Raw genomic sequence first — 19,842 nt, forward strand, 5'->3', positions numbered from 1 at the left:
TGACGTCAGTGAGCGTCTTGGGAATTTTTTTTTTCATATCCTCAAAAACATGCAAATCTAAACAAACGAAGCAAGGATGGGCTTGACGCCACTTCCACTCATCGCTTCGTTTGGGTCAAGAACAGTAAGTGTTTATTTTCGAACGTCACTGTGAGTGAGAAGGTTATCAGGAATACAAAACTCAACAGTAGCCTATGAAATGTACTCCGTCACAACAAAAGAGATAGAGCCTAGTTCTGTCTACAATAAATATACACTTAACTTCAAACTACATTTAACCCTGGGTTAGGCAACGTTTCACACTTGTTAAGGGATTTAGCACCACTTTCAACCCAGGGTTATGACATTAGCAGCCCTTTAGCAGAGTGGAATAATGCAGTGCATGTGTTTCTGTAAATATACGCTTTACTGACTTGACCGTGGCGCGTCTTTTGACTCAAAGTTCCAAAAGAAGTTCAAATAAATGAATGAATGACGTTTTTAAATTCCAATATAACTTGCCTCTCGCAGACAATTATAAACCGCGCCAGTGCTTCCCTCAGTAAATATTCCTACATTTTGTACAGTCACAGAAACTTTCAAGCACTGTGTTTAGTCTCCATATCTTAGGAAAATGTTACATGTTTTAACTGGAGTGAAGACAATGTATGTTTGCTTTTTTAATTGTTTGAGACCAGAACGGATTTATGCGGCGACCTTTTCAGAGATGAACAAACAGGTAAAGCCATGAGTCATGAGTTGTTTTGCGTTCAGTCATTGTCGCTGACCTCATAAATATGTAAATGATAATCCTGGATTTAAATGTCGAAAACCCAACTACCGTGGATTAATTACTAGCGCATGGTAAACATGAACTGTATGAATAACATGAAACACCGGATAACCCTTAATTAGCCTGTGTTTACCCAGGGTTTGCCCAGGCGTCGAACTAGTAGGCCTATCTAAATGCAATATTACCATTACAAATATTTACCATTGTAACCATAGGTTACGCCATAGAAACACCACATAGTTATTACTGCAATACAATAGTGTTAACTTTGGTATTAGGCTAGTTGAAACGTCATCAAATAAAGAATGAAAAAAAAGGATAAATAAATCCCATATGTATTTATTATGGTTTTCGGTAGTAACAATAACTATAGTAACTGTGGTATTTAGGCGTGAACTAGTTATATGGTTGCACTGTTTAATTGTAAGGGCACCTGCAAGTATCAGAATTTCCACTACAAACAGTTATGGTGTAGGCTATAATAAGTAGGCTATTTATAAAAACCCTTATAGAACACAACTTAAAATAATTGTAAGGATACTGATCCTCGTTCATATATATGTCATGATAAGTGATAAGAATTTTCAGTGGTGACCAGTGGAGTCTCCTCTAACTAATCGTTGAGTCCATTGCGATCATGCCACCCAGTGTTGATTAATAGAACAACAGGTGGCCACCACTTTTCCCAAAAGCTTCTGACTAAATGTATGAGAATCCATTAATAATAATAAACATGCCCGTTGGTTAAATGTCATTTTTATTTATTACAGACATGTGAAAAAAATATTATCAATGCAATTGATTTATCTGATCATAACAGCTTGAATGGTTTGTGGTAGTGTCATATTTAGTGAAGTGAAGTGACATACTGCCAAGTATGGTGACCCATACTCGGAATTCGTGCTCTGCATTTAACCCATCCAACGTGCACACACACAGCAGTGAACACACACACATACCGTGAACACACACCTGGAGCAGTGGGCAGCCATTTATGCTGCGGCGCCCGGGGAGCAGTTGGGGGTTCGGTGCCTTGCTCAAGGGCACCTCAGTCGTGGTATTGAGGGTGGAGAGCGCGCTGGACATTCACTCCCCCCACCTACAATCCCTGCCGGCCCGAGACTCGAACCCACAACCTTTGGATTACGAGTCTGACTCTCTAAAGTAAGATTCTAAGTAAATTAATCTTACTAAATTGCAATTTAGTAAGATTAACAGTGAAAAAAAATACTGTGTAAAATAACAGGCTGGCATTTATCATTGCAACCAGGCAATGAATCTCCTCTAGCATAAACTCTTAGGGTAACTAATGCAATGAATTATACATATACATAATGAAGTCAGTGTTTATCCATTAAAATTCAACAGATGTGCTTGACAGGCAAAAAAAAAAAAAGAATAATGGCATCTGATATGAACAGGTCTTTATGTAGCTTACTAGTGTCTCAAGACTGGTTGTTTCTCTGTGTGAGAACTAGATAATGTTCATAAATTGACAACTGGAATGAATTAATGTTACAGTCTAGTCCGCTGATTAGCAGGAAGTTCATCCTGATCGAGCCCCCACAGGAACGTTCGCAGGCATGTCACTTCCTTCATTAGCTCAGGACTTGGGATTGGCTGAGTCAGATCCAGCCGAGGTGTCTCGTTAGGCAGGATAAGAGGAGGATGGTCCAAGAAACTCTCAAAAATATCTTAAAATATGTAAATAAAGACATATATATATTATGTATAAAATAAATATAATATATTAAAAGTATATGCACTAAAGTTTGGGGTCGGTAAGATTTGTGCAATGGTCTTTTATGCTTACTATGGCTGTATTTATTTGATTAAAAATACCATAAAAACAATAAAATTGTTATATTCAATTGCAATTTTAATTTTAATATATTTTTAAATGTAATTTGCTCATGTGATAGTGAAGCTGAATTTTCAGCATCATTACTCTAGTCTTTAGTGTCACATGATCCTTCAGAAATCATTCTAATATCCTTATTTGTCAGTCCTTAATATTATTAATGTTGAAAACAGTTGTGTTGCTTAGGCTTAATATTTTTGTGAAAACTTCTTTAGCGGATTTTTGATGAATAAAAGTTGAAAAGGACTGAAACATAACTTTTGTAACATGTCTTTTTTTTTAATACATTCTTGTTTAAAAAAAATGTACTGACCCCAAAACTTCTGAACAGTAGTGTATATTATATAAGTAGATATAAAATACTTTGACAGGCGTATTATCATTAGTATATACAGTAAGAATGTGTTCATTTATTTAGGTTGTTACTCACCACCTCCAAGTTCGATACCAGGAGGCGGAGCCCATGAAGAAGGTGGGGCTCTGGTCGGTCCAAGCTTATAATAAGTGAGAAGGTGGTGAAGCTGGGAAGGACTTAGCAAAGGATGTTCTTCCTGTAAACTTGACCAGGATGACTGAGGAACAGAGTGACAATTCATTGTCATGTGACTGAGTTAGGGATGTGAAAAGCATTGCGTTACATATTCAGTGCATGGGGCCAGTTTGTTCTCAAACTCTCACCTGAATAAGGCGGGTCTTAGGTATGCACAGGAAGTTGACCGTAACTGATAGCTTCTTTAGAAACTCTGACGCAATATCTCCAAGGCCTGCTCCTTGTAGCCAGTCTAAGACCAGGTCCAGATTTGTTCGAATTTGAACCGCACGTGACCAAGAGAATAGAGAATCTGTAAAAGATGGCACAAACTAATCATTTTCAACCTCACACTTGCATTTGTGCTGGTCGTCCAGACATAAACCCATCGCCTTCATTTCCTGCTGTCATCGCTGCCCGAAACCATGCGCAAACACAACTGTGTTTATGAAAGACTGTAAATTCTCACCTCTCTCCAAGAGTGTGTTGAGCAGAGACGTGTTTGTGAAGAAGAAGAGGTAGCCAAATGTTTGGGAGGTTAGCGGTGGAGAGAGGCAAGCGTCTCGTGAAAGCTGCAGAGAGCAGCGATACACTTCCACAAGTCCAGCGACGGTGGGTGGCAAAGTGGAGATGTCTTCTTCCTCATCTCCTTCCGCTTCATTACCAGCTCTGTCCTTTGGTCCTGCTTTTCCTTTCTTCTGCTCCTCACTGGAGAACGGGTTAGTGTCTAACAGTGCTGGGAGCAAAGAATATAACATCTGAAAGAGAGAGGAAAATGAGTTATAAGTAAATCAAATGCTTTATACAAATGTGTCATCCAAGCACCACTGATGCACATTCTCTAACCTTGGTCAGATGGTAAACGCACTGCTGAAAGGTGTGCATAATGACATCATCCAGCTGTACCAGAGCCTCAGAACAGGTGTCCATATCAGCTGAGAGAACTGGGTCACCCGGGGCTACAGGTTATGATGAGACAAACCATAAAGAAACAGGTGGATCCTTCATTTAATGTTTAAACTTACCATACATAACTCATAATGCCAGTAAAATCATATGGAGAAGTTGCAGATGAACATAGATCATCCCAAGTGACCTGGTCATTTTTAATATTATTCATTTATAATAATAGCAACCAGTTTCATTATATTAGTTAACAATAAAATTTGTTATTTTACAAGCTCATCTTTGAAAGAATAATAGCTGCTGTTGGTTGATATCATGTGATGAGTACGTTCTGGCATTTGGCAAAGATTTTGACTGTTTATTTCATGAACTGTTTGTATTTGAGTTTTATGAGCCAAAAAAAGTTTGTTGGTGGAATATATTTATCATTGTAATTCTATTCAAAGTTGAGGCCTAATTCACAGTGCCTAATTTTTGCTTAGACTAACAGGTTTACTAAAAAGAACAAGATGGCATTAAAAATGATGAGAGAAAACTGATTTAGTCTAACAAAAGACATAACACGTCTACAACCAAAGATACGGCATGTTATGCAACACAAGTATTTTTTGTTTTGAGAAAACATGCTGTAATTGCCAATCTCTCACTAACCTTCAAATTCCCATTCTTTTTCCATGGCTTCAACTTTGACCTGAAAGAAGTTGAGGAGCTCCGTGGCATTGGACATCCAGAACATAAGAGGTCGAAGGTCAGAGGAGAGCTTCTGCATGCTTGGTGGAGGAAGTTCAACATCAGCCTCTGCTGAGCTGAACACACATCAAAAAACATAAAACCTCAGCATAATGCACAAAATCCACACATATATTTATACAATACACACATTTGTTTAAATGATTGCTATATATATATGACATATACAGTGCCCTCCAAAAGTATTGGAAGAGTAAAGACAAAATTGCTCTGTTGGCTGTGGAGTCAAGACATTTACAAATATGATTAAAAGATGAATATGAGACAAAACTACAGAATGTCACATTTTATTATTGGGTGATTCAACACATAGATGTTTTACCAGATAAGAAGTTCAGCACTTTTAGAGTTTCATCCCACTATCTGATGTGAGCATAAGTATTGGAACAGTTGCCTCACAGGTCTTTCTAAGTGATCAGCTGTGTCCTGTTGCATTAATTCTTCAGATATTAAAAGCAGGGAATGTGTCGTATCAGTTATATCCATTACTTCTGCATTCTGAATCTTACATTCGATGATGACACACACAAACCAGGATGAAGATGAGGGAGCTGACTTTGAGAGAAAAGCAAGCAATTTGGATGCTAAAAGAAAAGAGGAAGTCAGTTAGAGCTCTAGCAAAAACAAAGGGCATGGAGAAATCAAGAGTTTGGAAACCACCAGCGACACCAGCAACCAACAACGACCTGATCGGCTGAGAAAACAACAGTAGTTGATGACAGACAAATCATAAAAGCTGTGAAAACGAACCCTAAAAGACGTGTCTGTAAAATCACCAAAAACATCCAGAAAGCTGGGGTGATGCTCTGACAATCTACTGTCCTCAGGAGACTTTGACACAGAATTACAGATGCTACACAGCAAGATGCAAACCTCTGACCAGCACCAAAAATAGAAAGGCAAGATTAGAGTTTGCAAAAAAGCACAAAGGCGAGCCAGAAGAGTTTTGGAACTGTGTTTATGGGCCGATGAGACAAAGATTAACCTTTATCTAAGTGATGGGAAAGCAAAAATGTGGAGGAAAAAAAGGGAACTGCAACGATCCCAAGCATACAGCCTCATCTCTAAAGCATGGTGGAGGTGGTGTCATGGCATGGGCATGCATGGCTGCCTCTGGAACAGGCCCTCTCCACTTTACTGATGACTTAATGTATGATGACTGTAGCAGAATGAATTTGGAAGGGTACAAAACCATCTTGCCTACCAATATTCAAGAAAATACCACCAGATTCATTGGGAAGTGCTTCATATTGCATCAGGACAATGACCCAAAACACCCTGCCAGTTCAGTCAAGGAATTTATAAGGGCAAAGAAATGGAAAGTCTTAGATTGCCCAAGTCAATCTCCAGATTTAAATCCGATTGAACATGAATTTCACCAGCTGGAGAGGAGAGTAAAGGCAGAAACTCCCCAAAACAAGCAACTATTGGATTAACTGCATTAAAGGCTGGGAAAAGCATTTTAAAGGACGAGACCAAGAGTGTGGTGATGTCTATGGGTCTGCAACTAAATAATATCTTTTAATCTTTTATATCTGCCTTATGTTCAACTGTCCCAATACTTATGCTCACATCAATGAGTGGGATGAACTCTAAAAGTGCTGTTCTTTTTATTTTGTAAAACATGTATGTGTTGAAATGGCTAATAATAAAATGTGACATTCTGTAGTTTTGTCTCATATTCATCTTTTAATCATATTTGCAAATGTCTTGACTCCACAGCCAACAGAGCAATTTCGTCTTTACTGTTCCAATACTTATGGAGGGGACTGTATATACACACACACACACACACACACACATATATATATATATATATATATATACACATATACACACACACACGCACATATATTTTATAATAATTTTTAAATCAAATAAAAAAATAATAATTTAAATGAATTAAATATATAATATACAATACAAATGACTATTTCTATATAGTAAGTTATTATATAATTACATGATGTTGTTATATAATTCTATAATTTCTTTAAATATAAAGTATATTCTAGGCATGCATTCACAGGCATTTCACAGTAAAGGATTATTTAAAGAATGACAAAACACAGGTTCAGTGTTGGGTAAGGTGAGAGGAATTTGCTGTTTACAGACCTGTCACTGAGCAACAATGTTTGAACAGTGTATACAGATCTAGTACAGCATGGAGAGGTAGTGCAGGTTCTTACTTTTGTGTTGGATGTTTGTCACCGAACTCTTTAATTTTGTCCTGAAAGATGAATAATGGAACAGACAGAGAGAGAGAGAGAGAGAGATTAAAGCAGACTCGGATGAATGCATGGGCGGGAGTGTTTGGCTGATGTGTCCGGACAATGACAGCACATTTTCCAAACGGGTGGAAATGACATCAGTCAACCTCTGTTTACAAACTACGGCGAAATTCCAGTGAAAGCCCATCTGTGTCTGCAGCTGTGGCTCCTCAACCACAGCGTCACAGTGCAGAGAGAGAGAGTCCATTTTAAAACACTCTCAGATAAACTATTTGTGTGTGTTGTGTGTTTTAACCATTAGTCCAGTTTTATCTCTGCAGTGGTTTGACAAAACACCAAAGTGGACAGAAAAGTGTTAAGAACAGTGACAGCCTGTTCAAATCATGTCATGTTCATTATCACCTTTGCACTCCAATTACCATCTCAGTGCTGTTATATAACAGCCCAATCCGGTACTTTACTTAACTCCTAATAAAGGTTGTGGTTTTTCACTTCATGATTTCATGATGTTTCATATCATCCAGACCAGCGGTTTCCATCCTATTCTGCCCCATTAGTAAGACTCAAGCAACTCTTCATCAACACAAATCAAATCAAATCAAATCCCTTTATTATCACACAAAACCAGACATGTGATCCTTTTACCTCATATTATGGATATAATTTAGCATGATCATTATTAATGTTATTAAAATAACTATTATTACAATGATTCACTTAAACACAAATCTACAAATGTACTGCAGGTGAAAAAGACCCAGAAGGATTTGTCATAATTGCATTTAGTTTGGTATTGGTTTGATTGGCAGACATTTGATGGGATGAAAATTACAAAACATAAATACTAAAGCCCTTTAATTAATAAAACAATTTAATGTTTTTAATTATTAATATAATGAGTATTTAAGTAGTAAAACAATACATTTTATATTTATTTTTAAAAAATTCATTTCTGTTTTATAAATTTAAAAAAGCAAAATCGCATACACACAGCCTTGGTTAGGAATCACTGCCCTAAATTTTGGATACTCACCCAAACAATTCCTTTGATCTGATTGGCTGCCTTTAAAAGTAGCTGAGGCAATAATGCAGGATCCAGATGTTTAGAGGCGTAGTCAATCATGAGCGACAGAAGATAGGCAGGAGCTAAAGCCCCGCCCCCTGAATCTGGGCTGGAGTTCTTCGAAATAATTTCCTGAAATTTAAGTAGCAGTAGTAACCGACTTGTATAAATAACTATTATGAAGCCATGGCAAAACTGAAAGTACAGCAGTATTTGTTACACCACAGTTTACCAGTGATAATATTTTTCCTAAATGAAATTTCATTGCAGCACTCACTAAGTACTAAGTGCCATATTATAAACATTTACACTGAAATGTTGGCGGAGCTGCTGTCTGATTTTTTTAAATCACTGTAGCCTGCACTTTGTCTGTTGCAGTAAATCATTATGATAACCCCCTGTCAGAACTCTGTATTTACATGCACTAGTGTTTGTTTATGACAGATATATCAGAAGGAGTATTCGATTGTATCAGTGTTTACCTGCAGCAGGGCGTCCGAATGTTTGGCCTGGAATCTCAGCAGTGATTCCGTGGACCCCAGATACTGCCTGAGCATTTCCTGTCTATCTGTCATCCCGCCAGGGCCGTAGGAAGTTGACATGTCACCTTGCCATGGTGGTGGTAAGGCCAGGGGCGGAGCAGGGGTCACACGGGGGTCACGGTAAAGGAAAAGGAAGTGGCTGCCAAGACCCAACAAGTCTCCAGGCTTTAGGGCTGCTTCCCTATAAAGTGGGGCTCCGTTAAGAGTGACAGGTCCTCCTCTGAATGGACGTGCCAAGGCTGAAGAAGAATAAAAACCAGAAGTATAATTGCAAACAGTATTGAGCAAGCTACTGTAGCTAGCTGAGCTGGCATCCACTTTACAGAAAAAAATAGCTAAGCTAAACTAAAAGGTGAAAAAGTGGTTGCACTTGAAGCTACATGGCAAGCGTGGCTTGCTATATATTTAAAATACTTTTTTTAACAAATATGGTGTAATAGTGAGCATGTATAAATAAATAACATGTACAAATAAAACTGTACAAAGGCACTACTTAAGCAATACCACAGTACCACCATGGCACATAGCCAAAAAAACATGGAATCACAGTGCTATTCAAGTGCTTTTGTGTACTGGTAATGTTTTGATAGTTTTTTTGCTTAGTAAATGTATTTACCGCCATTGATTCACAAACATGTGCAAGTGTTAAAATTATTGGTGACCTTCTTCGCAGCTAGCAATATACGCTAACATAATAGAATTTGCATGTTTTTATTTTGTTAGTAGCAACCTTTTTACTGTTTGTGTTATGTTGCCAATTCACTACATGACTTTCAATGTCGTCTGATTGCTGTTCTTTTCACACTACACAAATGTCTGTTGTCACGATATAATTTCCAAATTATCAGTCAAAACTAATTGCACACTACAGCATTTGGATCGCAAGTCTAGATGTTTAACCTGCTAAATATCTCTCAGGCATCAACAACACATCGTCACTTCTCTCAGACTTTGAAAATTCAAACATATAGCGACTGGCACTGACATGAACTAGAACAGATGTGCCTTAACTAACTGTTGGCGAGCGGAAAATGCAGGGTTGAAATCGTGTAATGTGTGGGCAGCATTAGCAGGTCAAATATCTAGACCTGACTGTGATCCAAGTCATGTTGTGTGCAATTTATTTTGACTGGAAATGATATCGGCGGCAACAGACAGTTGAAAAGAACATAATAAAGAATCCTGTTAGTGTTTTACTTTTTTTTTCTCCATTGGCTTCCATTCGTATGAATGCAGGGGACAGGAACACAAGCGTATGCAAATTTGCTGCGTTCCAAAGTTCAAGTTTGATGAACTCAGATTTTGAATCACGTAAATACATTGAAGATCTGCATGAACTCTTAGCCGAATTGAAACTTTAAATCTACAGAATTTCAGCATTGCAGCAAAGCAGAGTAGATTACATATATTTACATTTTCAATGTATTGTATGTTGGATTATGATTTAAAAAAAGATGACTTTGATTTTTGTCCGATGAAGAGCATCTAAGCTTGAAACGTCACCTGCGGTCAGTGTTGCCAATTTAGCAATTTTGTAGCTAGATTTAGCGACTTCCCCACCCCTTTTGAGACTTTTTTCAAAAGTTTAGGGACTAATATAGCAACTTCTTGGACAAACCTTATTTAAGTTCTCATCTTACCCACTGTATATAGATCAGTGAATATTACGACCAGCGTTGATAGAAACGCTGAAAGTCTAGCGCAGGGCCCTCAACTCTGGCCCTCTAGGTCTACTTCCTGCAGAGTTTAGCTACAACCTTGATCAAACTCACCTGGCTGTAAAGTTTAGCAATTCTGAAGACCTTGATTAGCTTGTTCAGGTGTGTTTGATTAGAGTTGGAGCTAAATTCTTCAAGACAGTGGACCTCTTGAGTTACCCTGGTCTAGCATGACTGTAGCTTGAATTACGAACCGATTCATATCATTTTGCTAATTCCTTTGAAAATTAATTGAAAGAACTGATTTAATAGATTCTTTCGGGTCTCCTTCAAATGTGATTCTCAGAAGAATTACTTGATCACAGAAATATTGTCAGTTAAAACGTTGCAGAGCTTGACAGTGCTCTTTAATCAATAAAAATACTCAGATACTGAGATATTTAGTTAAACGTCCCAACACTGATTGCAGTATTATTGTTTTTCCACATAAGTTCTTTCTGTTCCTGTTTTATCGCGAATGTTTGAAGCCCTTGGTGCTACATTATTGAATGTTATTGAACATTATTGAAAATCGAAAGCAGAGCCCATTTGCAATAATCCCCTTAAGTTTTGTTTTGTTTTGTGTTGTGGAATTTTATTCATTAGTTTTATCTGACTTTTGTTGGTTTGGTGTCAGGGTACCTTGACCTCGCGGTTGCTCTGGGATGGCTGTGTCTCTTCTGATCAGGAGGTGTCGGGCAAGCAGGTCAGGTGCCGAGAGGTAAGTGTCCACTTTTAGAGGCCTCTTCCCCTTGCTCTCTCTCTCCCTGTCCATCTCGCGCTCACGGAACGTTGGCTTCCGCCCAAAAACATGTGTGTGACCCGCCATTATGTACAACACAAAGTCCTAAACAAATAATAAACGAGAGTGAGAGGGTGAGAAGGAGAACGGCGAAGACCGAGAGTGGAAAAAAGCTGTTATGATCTTTATTGTGGTCTTTACTCCAATCAGTGCAATCTCCTATCTTAAGTTGCAGAAATACAGCGGCGATAAGGAATGAAGAGTGTTACAGTTTTCAACCATGTGTGCTTGTGTGAGGTCATTGTGCAGAGATGAAGATGTAGACACAGCATGCTTGTGTTGGTATTGTCCGGCCCTTGTGTGTATATAGAGCTTCTGTATGGCTGTTTTGTGCAGCGTGTTCAATGGCCATTCCACTCAAAGGTATGAAAGCGCTGATGGTATGTTGTGATTAGAGGAATACAGGTATGATGTCATGGGATGGCTGTAAGATAAGTGAGATGATGCATGTCTAGCCTTGCTCTGGTCATAGCCTTGCAGTAACAGGAAGTAAGGCCAATCTGTCGGTGGAAGGATCAGACTCTGCGACATCACTTCCAGGTCACAGGTGTCTCTGTCTTCTGCTGCTGCCCGAGTGCGTCTGTCTGTCTCACCTCCACCACTTCTTGACCCAGTGACCTGACAAAGCAGAGACAGATAGTACTGTGAATGGATTGCATGCATTTACTGTATAATGGCACAAACATGTATTAAATTGATTTAGGGATATTTTAGAGACATGTAGTAGGAATATATATTATAGGGCTTTTATATGTGAGAGAGTTCAAGAGCCAGTTGACAGAACTGTCATTTGACCTATTGAGCCAGTGCTATATATTTAAAGTTTTCCTCTGCATGTCAGCTTTTTTAAATTATTAGCTTGGTAAAATAAACATAATTTTTTTGTTGTTGGTGAAATTGTAATAATGACTTGACTAATAGTCATGGAAGCAACAGTTGCAATCTTGCGTTTTTCTTTATTATTATTGTTATTATTTAACTATTATTTCATTTTTGTGTGTGTGTAAAACTTGTGTAAAAGATGTGTGTAGTAAATAATATTTTTTAAATAATTGAAAAATAAATGTTAAATATTTAAAGTGCCCCTATAATGGATTTTTGAAAATGACCTTTCATGCAGTGTGTAAAACAGCTCTAAGTGAATGAAAACATCCTGCAAATGTTTAAATCTGAAAGTGCACCGTGTATAAAGTTATTGTCTCTCAAAAGAAAGAGTCGACTCTGAATCATTGAAACGAGTCGTTTTTAAAACAAATCCCAAGCAGTTTCATGTGACGTAAACATGAAACATTAGCATATTGCCCGCCCACTTGGTCTTTTCGCGTTTGACTGAATGAAAATGCAAATTCATTCTTTGCCACTATAGGTGCTGCTTTTGGAGCGGTAAAAACAGCTGTTTCACCGGTAACGCTGTACACAAAGCAGCACTGCGCTCACAAACGCTGCTTTATCAGGCATTACAGACATGATGAAATGAAAATGAGACCAATCGGACCAATCACTGCAGATTAGCGTCACGCAAAGGAGGGGTTTGGAATAATGAATCGTTAAACGAATCGTTTGGGAGTCGTTGAGCACATAAGGTCAAAATAAATGCATAATATAAGACAATGAAAATGTTTTTGACCTTGCATGCATGTCAACCTGTTGTTGGGGACTCCCAAAACCAAAATATGAACTTTCATTACACATAATAAGGGCACTTTAAAGAAGTTAATGTTTAAATATTATCAATATTGCACATTTTAAATACTTCTAAATATAATACTTAAAGATTTAATACATTTATTAACAATATTTTTAAAACATTTAATTTGTGATATGCTGCTTGTCAACGTTTAGCTAGGTAAATGATCTAGCTGCTAACATGACTTTATCAAAATTGTAATAATGACCTGTTGATGATAGTCTTAGAAGCTTCAGTAAGATTACGTTTTAAAACGTTTATAAAAAATCAGTAAATTTGTGACAAATCAGTAAAAAAACAAAAAATATTACTTCAAAATAATAATTTACGATAAATATTAAATGTTAATATTCAAATCTGATAAACATCATAATATTCAAATATCATATTATACTGTACATTGAAATACTTCTAAAAATGATATTGTGATTTTAGAAATATATTTTTTTCAATAATATACCAGTTATTTAACAATTGAATATATGGGAAAGGTAAATAGAAATCTGAACTACTAGCTCAAACCAGGCAAGCAAGAAAAATTGTTGGGCCCTGTGCTATAAATTCAGATTCATATAATTGAGGCTGTGATGTATTGCAAAGTTGGCCTGTTTATTTTACCTCTCCTCCTTCAGCTGCTATCATGCTCACTATGTTCTTTCTATCCTGTCCATTTGGGGCATTGCCAGAGTTGCCCTGACGACGTCTTAGACTCAGGTTCATATCACTAATACTCCTTCTCAGTTCTGTGTTCCGCCCTCGATGACCTCGCTCTTCTTCTGGCCCGCCCCCAGAGGACATTCGGCTCCGCCTCCAACGGACTCCTGTTACCACAATAGTGTTTTCCCACAAATTAATTGTCACACTGGTTAATACATTTGTAAAATGTCTTAAAGTTAAATATGACGATGTTCCAACCTTGATAGCTTTCTCCAGCCCTCTCTCTCTCTTTTTCCTTCTCTTTCTCCTCCCTCTCATATTCATCAAGGCGCTGGATCTCAAACCGTCGTTCGAAACCATCCTTCGGCCTCCACATATCCACTAGCTGTAAGGGGCATTCCCAGGATGCCACGCTCCTTCGGCACTCTGTTTGCCATTTAATGGCTCCATCTGGCTGCTGAATGGGCTTTCCAATGACATCACATAACAAGAAGTCCTCAGGGTAATATTTCTGGAGAGCTGACCAGGTGAATAGGAAGTTGGGACAGAAAGGAATGATACAATGAGCGGTATAAAGCCTAATTTCCTACATCTAATCTGTGATGCCTCCACTCAGAATGCACATTTGATTATTTGCAGATTACTTTTGAAGTTTTATTTTTCATACATAAGATAATGGATGGATGAACCAAGTATGCAGGCCAATATGAAGCTTCCATCATTATTTACTAACCTTCATGTGATTCCAAATGTGCATGTTCTGTATTTCTGAAGAATCTTATCTTAGTTCTTTCCAAACAACAACCATTCAAACCACAAATGTGATTCATACAGATCACTCGCTTTATTCCAAGCCTACTGAGGCCATAACTTTTTTGTGAGGAACAGAATGAAATATATACTACTGTTCAAAAGATTAAAATTAGTACAATTTTTTAGAAGAATTAATACTTTTAATCAGCAAGGATGCATTAAATTGATCAAAAGTGACAGTAAAACGGTTTATATTGTTATAAAAGATTTCTATTTCACATAAATGATTTTGAACTTTCTATTCATCAAAGAATCATGCTTTTCATAAAAAATATTAAGCATCACAATTGTTTTTATTGATAATATTGATGATAATTATAATAACAACAAGAACAGTTCTTCAGCACCAAATCAGCATATTATAATGATTTCTAAAGGATCATGTGGCACTGAAGACTGGAGTAATGGCGGCTGAAATTCAGCTTTGCCATCACAAGAATAAATAACATTTTAAAATATTTTAAAATTCAAAGTTATTTTAAATTGTAATATTGTTGCACAATATTATTGTTTTACTGTATTTTTGATCAAATAAATACAGCCATAGTGAGCACAAGAGACGTTTTTTCTTTTTTGGGTGGACTATCGCTTTAAAGTCACACTTTTATGATATCTTTATGGTGTTTTTGTGCTTTTTTAATTTTGACAGCTGTGGCCACTGAGTAACTGATGCATAATTTTTACAAAATTACAGACTAACTAGACTGGTTCGCCATCATACCTGTGTCTTCACTCTCGTTCTCTCTTTCTCTCTCAGTGTAGCGGGTGATGACCTGCTTAATGAGCTGGCAGGCAGTGGAGTGCATGTTTGCCAGCAGGCTCCGATAGTTTGCTCCACTGGAGAGGGCATCTCCATAAATCTTGACCAGCCCAGGGGCATTAGAGGAAGCGGGAGGCAGGTAGTGATGTGATGAAGGGGTGGCAGAATGCGCCCATATTTCCCTCTCACGTTCTCCAATGGCACGGTCTCTGTCGCTGTTGGACCGGCCTCTCAGGAAAAGGTGAGACAGCCGCTTGGCCCGGGACTGCTGATTGGCGGGGCGAGGGCGGAGGAAGGCTGGAGAAGGGGATGGAGAGGGTGGGGCAAGAGAAGGGGTGGAGTGAGAGAGGGAGGAAGGGACTGATGATGGGGCCTCAGGAAGGGAAGTGGCATCTGAGCTGGTTGTGGACCTGATTAAGCGAAAGCAACAGGAAGGAGGTGATATATCATATATTATATACCACATAATAATCTTAAGTTTTTACAGTAAAGCATCCATGTTGATGTAATGCTTGCAAATCTTTCCATAATCTGCGCCCATTTCTTGGAAAGTGAAATGTTCTTAGTAAACTGTTAGACCAATGACACTCAGTTTGCTTGTCCTTAATTTATAAAAAATAAAATGAACAGTGCAATTCATAATGCAATGACTTGAATATTCTATAATATTCTATGATGAGCATGTTCTAATGTCTGAATTAAAATTGATTTTAATATTTTTAATTAAACATAAAAAAATTTCAGGGTGGTACAGCTGTACTGATATCATAATGAAGAAAAATAATGAAATTAGTAGTAGTAGTAGTAGTAGAAGTAAAAAAATAATTAATGTTGTTATAATCGCTCTTATTTTGAGTCTTTTAAATTATTTTTCTTATTGACCTTATTGATCTTGATTGTTTTTCAAGGTCAATAAGACTTAAAATGTCAGATAATTTGTCTTTTTTGCCTTTGCAAAAGGTCAGGCAAGGTTAGTTGTAAAATGTCATACAAAATGTCAGAAATATATTTTTTACCGTGCTAAATTAATTTTAAATCCTTTTTAAAGGTAATGGTGAAGGAATCGTGAATGTTTACACACGTGTATTCAAAGGTAAATGGAAAATATGGTGTTAGATTCTCCTTGATGGTTACACCACATGACACTTTTGGAGTCATTAAACTGAAACGTTTGTTGAAAATGTTTTTCCAAATGAAACCAACATGTATACATTTCTAAGAACTTGGCACATGTTTTAAACTTTTCTTTATCTTGGACACTGTTATTTGTCATTGATCCAGAGAGTAAGAGAAATTTCAGAACACTGACTTGACTGATGCTGCACTGGGCCAGCGAGCTCCTAGCTTGGAAAAGTGTTTCCGTGGAGAATTTATCCACAAACCCACTGGGAAATGGAGCTTCCTAAATCGGGGACTGCCAGACTCCTCCATCTGAGGGAGTAAGAGAGAGGGAGGTGAGGACTGGACAGGAGTGTGGAGAATGGAAAGATAAAATGACAAAAATAAATTTAGAAAGGAAGGACCGGGGTGGGGGGGGGGGGGGGGTAGGAAAAAGCAAGAAAGGGAAATGTCTTAACAGTCAGAGAAAGATAAATGCAGAGAAACACCAAAAGACCACTGACACAAGATATCAATATTAGGCATCAAGCAAGACTTTAACATTTTAAAACATTTCATTTTCTAGATATGTATGTCGTTATTGAGATATATTCCTCTCCAAAATCAGATTTCGGCAGTGAATGACATTCTGTAGAATGGCAGGAAAAGCTAGCGTCCCGTTGAATAATCAGGACGTGCAGTGTCATGCGTTCTTCGTCATCTAAGAGTCTATGAGTAACAGAGCATTAACGCAGTTAGCGGGGAATGCCACAAAGTTGACAGGCCAGGCGGTGAATAGTTATGGCTCTGAAAAAAAGATTTATTTCACATTCATGTCTACATGTCTAATGAAAACCAGAGGTTTGGCACTGTTGCTCCTGAGCTAAGCAAACTTGTGGAAGTCAAGTAAGAGTCAAGTGGCTTCGCCAAGAGGCCATGACGAGGATATCAACCAACATGAAACTATCACTGCTGAGGATAAGCCATACAGCCAAACCACATTCTATGAATATCATCCTTGTTGTACTTTGATTAAAAGTACTGAAAGTCAGCTATCCATAATAACATACATTTTTTTGTCCTCCACCCTGATTGTGGACTTCACCTCCATGTATCCTCCCAGACAGACGGGGAAAACCCCTAAACAGACCCCCTAAGTATCGTATGTTCCTCAAAAGTGAAGTTGACTTTTAATATGTTGACTCTTTGACCATAATTGATTTCATCACATTCTACAGAGTAAATGGTGGATGTAGAACAACCAAGAAACAAAATTTACAACTTCTGGTTGGGAAACATATTCAGTATATGCTTACAACAGCTCCAAATCAGTCATTTTCCATCAGTAAAATGGCTTTTCTCACACTAGATGATCTGAATGTGACTTACCCACTGTGACGGGCTTCCTCTTTATATCAGGATAAATCTTCAGAATGGCTGTTTGTGGAGTGTATTATAATAATATAAAATAAATACCAGTGGAGGTCGGTTCTGTGTCTCCTTATTCCAGAATAATTAGGTTTATATAGTCCATTTTCTGCATGAGGCCTTGCTTTGCTTTACAGGAATTTGTCCATTCACCCAGTTTTTAACATGTCGATGTATAAGAATGATCCTCAAGTCCTTATTCTTACTTTCTATTTCTCTCTCGTTTCTTTCTCCCCTTTTCTGCGTCTATAGATAGAGAAGCAGGCCCATTGTTCTAAATGACAGAATTTCCTTCCTCCCCAATGGACAACACCTATATCCTGAGAAAGAGAGAGAGAGAGAATTTGAAGTATACGTATAAAGCCATGTCAATGACACTGCTGTACATACAAAGAGCAAGACGAAAAATGTTATAAGCACTAGTCAGGATGTCCATTATGTTCGTTCAAAATCAAAACAGAGCCGGAAACTGTCTAACAGTTGGAAAACTCAATAGACTTGAGTCAGGACAGATGCCATATTGAATTTTACAGGATTAAATATAGTGCTACCCTGACTACTGTGTATAGAAACAATCTGCAAGAAATATATATTTATGAATGAATGAAAACAGTATATATGTTTATTATCAAAGGGACTTGCACAATACTAATTAACATTTGCTTCAGCATGTTTTATCCAACACTTGTTGTTTTGTGTTGTAGGGCTTTTGAAAAAAGGAAACAGGAAACCTGGCACAGGATGTCAAAGGCAGAGAGGCACCTGTAACCTTTGACCTTGTCAACAACAGAATGATGTGTCAGGAAAGAAGAACTCAGTGTATATCCGTACATGTGAATGTGACTATATCCTATTTGAAAACGTACAAGACTAAGAAAGACATACTAAAGACTACTAAGATACATGTTTTCTTGTTTAAAACATAAATCTGACTAAATGTAATGAGATTTATGCAAAAAAAGAAAATAGAACTGCTTAACTATTACAAAATAAATATCTTTTACTTCTGCTGCTCGTTTAGCTATAACTGATATTTTCACTGGAAAACAGCGCAAAAATACTAATTAAATGTATACTATTTTGCATTGTAAAGCCAAGATGTAGTCCTACAAATTAATACACACACACACACACATGCACCATGTCAGACCAAAAAGCAAAGCGAAAAGCTCTGTGAGCAGTTGGCCTCTCAGACAGGAGGCATTGACAGCAGGCTGTGAAGGCTCCTATGCGTCATTCAGACTTGTCCCTCCATGTTTGTTTTTAGCATGTAAGTGAAAGCATGTAAGCTCTTCCTGGCTTCTGGTAAGAGGGAACGTGTTTGGAATGAATTGTGCATACAGTAGTGCACGATTTCTTTGGTAAAAAGTTCTTGCTGTACATCTCTCACACCTCAACTCTAGAGGAATGAAGCTGGTTTGGTAGCCAGCAGTGCCCTACAAAGGCAGAGGACAGTAACTACACTGTTGAATTAGGCCTGTTGCTTCCTGTAGGTGCTGAGCCACAGATTTCCAAATGTGCTCTATATTGATTTATTAAAACTAAAATAAATTATTTATTTATTTATTTGCTTGCTTGCTGTGGCTAAAACTGCAATAAAAATATCAGAATATGTAAAAAAATAAATTATGCTGCTTCATTGCACACATAAAACATAAATACTAAAACATGAATCAATTAAATAAAGTACACAATAAATATAAATTATACAGAAATAAATGAATACCCTGCTTCAGACAGTGATAAAAATATTCAGTAATAATAAGAATAATATTCAGTAATAAAAGAAACATACCTATTCTTCACAGAGATGGGTTCTGAATATACCATGGTATTATTCTATAGGATTTTTCCACTTTATGATTTACTCTTTATGATTATATCTTAATATGCTATATTGTGCTTCCCAGTGTTTAGCCTGCTTTTTATCAGTAAATGTCAATATTATTTTTTTTCATTTGTTCGTGAATTTCTTCCTGACATTATTTTTTATTGTATTTTATTTTATATTGTATATTGCCAGTGTTTATTTATTAATATTACTGACACATTTGTTAAATATATTTTATATTATTGTTTTATATTACTATTATATTATCATTTTATTTCCTTCATATTACATCTGAAGATTAGAATAATCACTGGAGAAACATGAATGCTACTTATGAAGTCTGTAAATAATAAATATACTCGTAGTATTAGTCTTGAATAATTAGTAACTGTACTTGGCATGTGATTTTCTTACT

At 37.2% G+C, this 19,842-nt stretch overlaps 1 protein-coding gene across 3 annotated transcripts; it reads right to left on the reverse strand.

Annotated features, from left to right (window-relative positions):
• Positions 1 to 1,513: 1,513 nt before the first annotated feature.
• Positions 1,514 to 18,064, reverse strand: LOC306877857 (ras-interacting protein 1-like). Of its 3 annotated transcripts, none has more exons than XM_079429853.1 (16): positions 17,558 to 18,064; positions 16,380 to 16,501; positions 15,032 to 15,480; positions 13,756 to 14,016; positions 13,459 to 13,661; positions 11,610 to 11,771; positions 10,994 to 11,198; positions 8,595 to 8,893; positions 8,083 to 8,244; positions 7,008 to 7,048; positions 4,720 to 4,874; positions 4,009 to 4,121; positions 3,632 to 3,920; positions 3,312 to 3,475; positions 3,064 to 3,205; positions 1,514 to 2,466 (listed from the first exon to the last, which is right to left on the reverse strand). In XM_079429853.1, the coding sequence occupies exons 2-16, from the start codon at positions 16,499 to 16,501 to the stop codon at positions 2,288 to 2,290; spliced, it is 2,946 nt and encodes a 981-aa protein (XP_079285979.1). In that variant the 5' UTR covers positions 17,558 to 18,064; the 3' UTR covers positions 1,514 to 2,287. The 3 variants fall into 3 exon arrangements, with proteins under 3 accessions (XP_079285979.1, XP_079285980.1, XP_079285981.1); XM_079429854.1 differs by having other exon boundaries at positions 16,380 to 16,531; positions 17,558 to 17,850; XM_079429855.1 differs by having other exon boundaries at positions 17,645 to 17,823.
• Between the last annotated feature and the right edge of the window lie 1,778 nt (positions 18,065 to 19,842).

This window comes from Barbus barbus (genome assembly GCF_936440315.1).
Source record: "Barbus barbus genome assembly, chromosome: 12".
Lineage (NCBI taxonomy): Eukaryota > Metazoa > Chordata > Actinopteri > Cypriniformes > Cyprinidae > Barbus > Barbus barbus.

Bases quoted from the DNA above. Each gene is read 5' to 3' on its own strand.
- LOC306877857 (XM_079429853.1), bottom strand. From the start codon at position 16,501: ATGGAGGAGTCTGGCAGTCCCCGATTTAGGAAGCTCCATTTCCCAGTG. The intron at 11,772-13,458 runs GTAAAATAAACA...CTGCTTTGTCAG, and splicing joins TAGCAGCTGAAGGAGGAGAG to GTCACTGGGTCAAGAAGTGG. The intron at 11,199-11,609 runs GCTAGACATGCA...TTATTTGTTTAG, and splicing joins AAGGCTATGACCAGAGCAAG to GACTTTGTGTTGTACATAAT.